Below are 4,176 nucleotides of genomic sequence, written 5' to 3' on the forward strand. Positions count from 1 at the left end.
AAATGGTGGGAAAGTGGGAAAAATGGGTTTGTTTCAACCTACTCGTGCAGGCACTGCCTGCACGGGCAATGAACGGCCCGGATCACTCCACATGAGTGATCCGGGCCCACCTCCCTGTAAAAAAAAAAAAATTGGTTCGGAAAAATCCGAGCCGTTGGATCGACCCCTGCAGGCAGTGCCCGCAGGGGTAGGGTCGACCGAACCAGGAAAAATTGGACTGTGCTTTGGTTTTGAGCAAATGTCAAGTCTACGTCTGTCTGCTAACCTGCGCTGTCTCCATGTGAATTTGTAGTTTTTGAACTGCGAAGTCACCGGCGAGTGTGACGTACGCCCCCACCTCGAGTGACACGTCATTCTCGATGTTCTTCTAGGAAAGGATTTCCATCAACCATTTTCAAGCGAAGTTATATATTATATGAGGTGATCCATTTTTTTGATCATACATTGTCTTTCTAAAAATCGAAATGTTAGAAAATCTCTTCGACGTTTAGACGACGTTTTTAGAACACTGTTTATATGTGCTTGAATTCGACAAATAAAATGTTAGTAAATCTATTATTCAATCGACATTTGATTATAGTGTTCTTTCCATTCTTCTCGAATGCAAAATTGAGTTTATTGTGTACTATATTTTACATGAAAAAAATAATAATTTCGACTAATATACGCTATTTTTTTGAAATCCAACTAGTAAATATTAACATCATACATAAATGATATCGAATTCATGGGGATAGTAACTAAAGAGTAGTGAAACAAATTCCAAAATTTTGAAAAAAAAAAAAAGAAAAAATAGGTGGAAATCGAGAGAGCAAAGAAGATATATTAAATTCCATTACATATCATATATATATACTAGAATGCGTATATAATAACATAAAACTTATGTTAGAATCAATTTTATAATACTGATCTAAATAGATCACTCATGAAAAATATTATTTTTTATATTATTATATTTTAAATATGACAAGGTTGACCCGTCTCACGGATCTTTCCTATGAAATTATCTCATATGATACGTACTCATATAATATACGTCTTATTTGGGTGCACCGTTATTTGTTTGTACAGTTTGTTTATAATAATGAAAACAAAACAAAATAAATTAATGATAAATTAAAAAATATAAATTTTTTTTGGCAAATAAATATCATAAAGAACAAAAAAAAGAAAATATGATATTTTCGTAATTAAATAGATATCGAAAGACAGGGAGGAATTGAGATATTTTCGTAATTAAATAATCATCGGAAGACAAACAAAAAATAAGAGTTTTTAAAATTACCAATTGTATGACAGTTTTAGTTGTGATTACCGATTAAAATTAAAATAAGATAAAACCATTAATTTCTCTAAAACTTCACCGAACTAAGTAACAATCAGTTGATAACTGGTACTAAATTTAATATAGTGAGATAATATATATATATATATATATATATATATATAAAATTTATGTGAGACTGTCTCACGGGTCGTATTTTGTGAGACGGATCCCTTATTTGGGTCATCCACGAGAAAGTATTAATCTTTATTCTAATAGTATTACTTTTTATTATGAATATCGGTATGGTTGACCGTCTCACAGATAAAAATTCGTGAGACCGTCTCAGAAGAGATCTATTATATGTGTGTATATATATATTAAAGTTTAACATAATTGTAATTAAATATATATTTTTGCAAATATATTTCTTTTAGTAGATATAACAACGGATTTAGCTAACCATTATTAGTGAATAACAAAATAGAAAATATAAATTTGATGATGATAAATGAACATCTTTCTTTATATACAAAATAGAAAATATATATTCGAAAATTTAGTACGTAGATATTTCTTATAAATGAAGTGACAGGACCACCGAACCTGGTTAGGCAACTCGACTCCAACGTTCTGAGAAAATTGTTTGAAAAAAAAAACTAACATGTTTGGACATAAATTCAGAAAAGCTACACGCGATGTCAAAAAAAAAAACATACAGTGTAATAATTATATTAAATATACAGTAACAATACATTCACGTACTAAATTCAGAATGCATGATGAGTAATTATTTCGTAACAAAAAATAAATCTTCTGGCAGATCAATTTTGTGATACGGTTAAGTAAATTAAATAGATTTGAGACTTCAGATGAAAAGTTCACTAACAATAGTTGTAGAATCATGGAGTCATCTTGGTCGAATTTATATCGACTGCAATACTCTGTTTGTTTGTGTTCTAGAATCACTGCGCAAGTTGGGATGAGATTTCTCTCGTATCTTTTATAGCATCGAAACGAATTAATAGTTCAAAATTTTAAGAGTTGGATGGTTGATAATCACTTGGTTCCTAACATTTCTAATGCTAGAAATTATATTTTCAAGTTTTTTCAAAAATTGATATCCAAGTTCACATCAGAAAACGACATCTATCTCGCTAAATACATGTGATCATCATACACCAAGAAGGTTACAGATTGTCAAGTGGGCTCCTCCTAGCTTTATCCATAGTAATTAATTAAGAGTAATTCTTTCGAAATAAAAACTAAATTTTCTCTCCTGGTAAATTTCTTGGAAGAAAATTTTATAAACTTGATTCATAAAAAAATATTATATTTTATATTAAAAGTATTATTTACCGTGAACGCAGAGAATTTCAAGAGATTTATATTGAAAGTGGATTTAAAGATGAAAGTTTAACAAAATATATATGAGAAGTCTATTAATTAAAGAGTAGGTCTCTTGTGAGACGATTTCACGAATCTTTATATGTGAGACGGGTCAAACCTACCGATATTCACAATAAAAAGTAACATTCTTCGCATAAAAAATAATACTTTTTCATGGATGATCCAAATAAGATATATGTCTCACAAAATACGACCCGTGAGATCATCTCACACGCATTTTTGTCATAATTGAAACTATCGCTGTATCATGACATAATCTTGGGAAATAACAAATGAAAAGAATATTATATTCACAAAATAATATTACAAGTGCAAATATTCAGCAGAAAAAAGACAACTTGAAAGCAAATTTTACTTCTCTCTTTTTCTTTTTTTTTTTTTTTGCGCAAAATATGTGGAATGTGTTGCTTCACGGAATCGCGAAGATTCAAAGACAGTGAAAACTCGAGGTTTGATTCCACATTAAAAAAAACAAAAACAAAACTTGCCAGATTCAGAATATTTGACGAGTAGAAATGGAAATCAATTCAAACGAAAATTGCATATAAATTTAATCACTTTTTCTTGCTCTTATTAGTGCCACTATAATTAAAGATAGAACCCAAACCAAAGAGATTCGCCGGAGGAACGTTAAGAACAGGATGGATTTTAACCCCGTAGCAATACGAAGCATGATTACTCTTCCTCAATGGCGGCTTCTGCAGGCTACAAGATGATGATCTGACCAAGCTCTGCTTCGTATTGTTCGACCGTTTAATGTTAGCATTGGAACCTGTTGAGTTGCTCCGAGACAGAAGCGTCAATGGAAACAAACCCCGCCCGTGTCCGCCGCCGCCGTTCAAACTCGTGCTGCGCTTTAGCCCCCAGAACGATGATTTGCTGCTGTGTTTTTCTTCATATTCCGATATGGGTTTTCTTGTTTTGAAGTAGGGAGTAATTGTGTGCTTGCTTGCTGGCGGGGGAGGTGGTGGTGGTGGCGCCGCCGCTGTTTTAGCAGGCGGGGGAGGTGGAGGCTGTGGTTTCTTGATTTGAATGGGGAGGATTTTTCCGTCGGAGAAGAGCTCGTCGGCGGAGGAGGGATCTTGGCCAAAGCTTTCTTTGAAGACACAGAAATCGAAATCGATGCTAGAATTGTTGGATCGAAGATATTGTTCGATGGGAACTATGTTGTTTGGTGAGAGATCGTGTGAAAATGAGATCCGGGGACTTATTACCAGGTTGGGGGTGTCGGAGAAAACTTCGATCGCCATGTTTTTACCTGTAATACGATTGACTAATGGGGTGGGATTTTAGAATCAAGATTATAAAGCCAGTTGGAATTTGGAAGGCCGGCAGAAAGATTGGATTCTCTGCATGGAATGTAACTGGATAACTATAAGGAGTGTGATTTTTTTTTTAAAAAAAAAAAAATAAGGGGTTGCGAATTTAATTTGGAAGAAAAACTAAAGTGAATGATTTTAGGTGGTTTTGGTGATGTAATGGGAAATTTCTTTTTTTTT

The 4,176-nt window shown here is 33.0% G+C and overlaps 1 protein-coding gene across 1 annotated transcript; it reads right to left on the minus strand.

Annotated features, from left to right (window-relative positions):
* Positions 1–3,231: 3,231 nt before the first annotated feature.
* On the minus strand, positions 3,232–3,927 carry LOC142530679 (uncharacterized). The gene has a single exon (XM_075636493.1). It carries the CDS (start codon positions 3,925–3,927, stop codon positions 3,232–3,234), a length of 696 nt encoding a protein of 231 aa, XP_075492608.1.
* Between the last annotated feature and the right edge of the window lie 249 nt (positions 3,928–4,176).

The sequence above is a fragment of the Primulina tabacum genome, chromosome 17, assembly GCF_025594145.1.
Source record: "Primulina tabacum isolate GXHZ01 chromosome 17, ASM2559414v2, whole genome shotgun sequence".
In the NCBI taxonomy this organism is placed as follows: domain Eukaryota; kingdom Viridiplantae; phylum Streptophyta; class Magnoliopsida; order Lamiales; family Gesneriaceae; genus Primulina; species Primulina tabacum.

Bases quoted from the DNA above. Each gene is read 5' to 3' on its own strand.
- LOC142530679 (XM_075636493.1), bottom strand. From the start codon at position 3,927: ATGGCGATCGAAGTTTTCTCCGACACCCCCAACCTGGTAATAAGTCCC.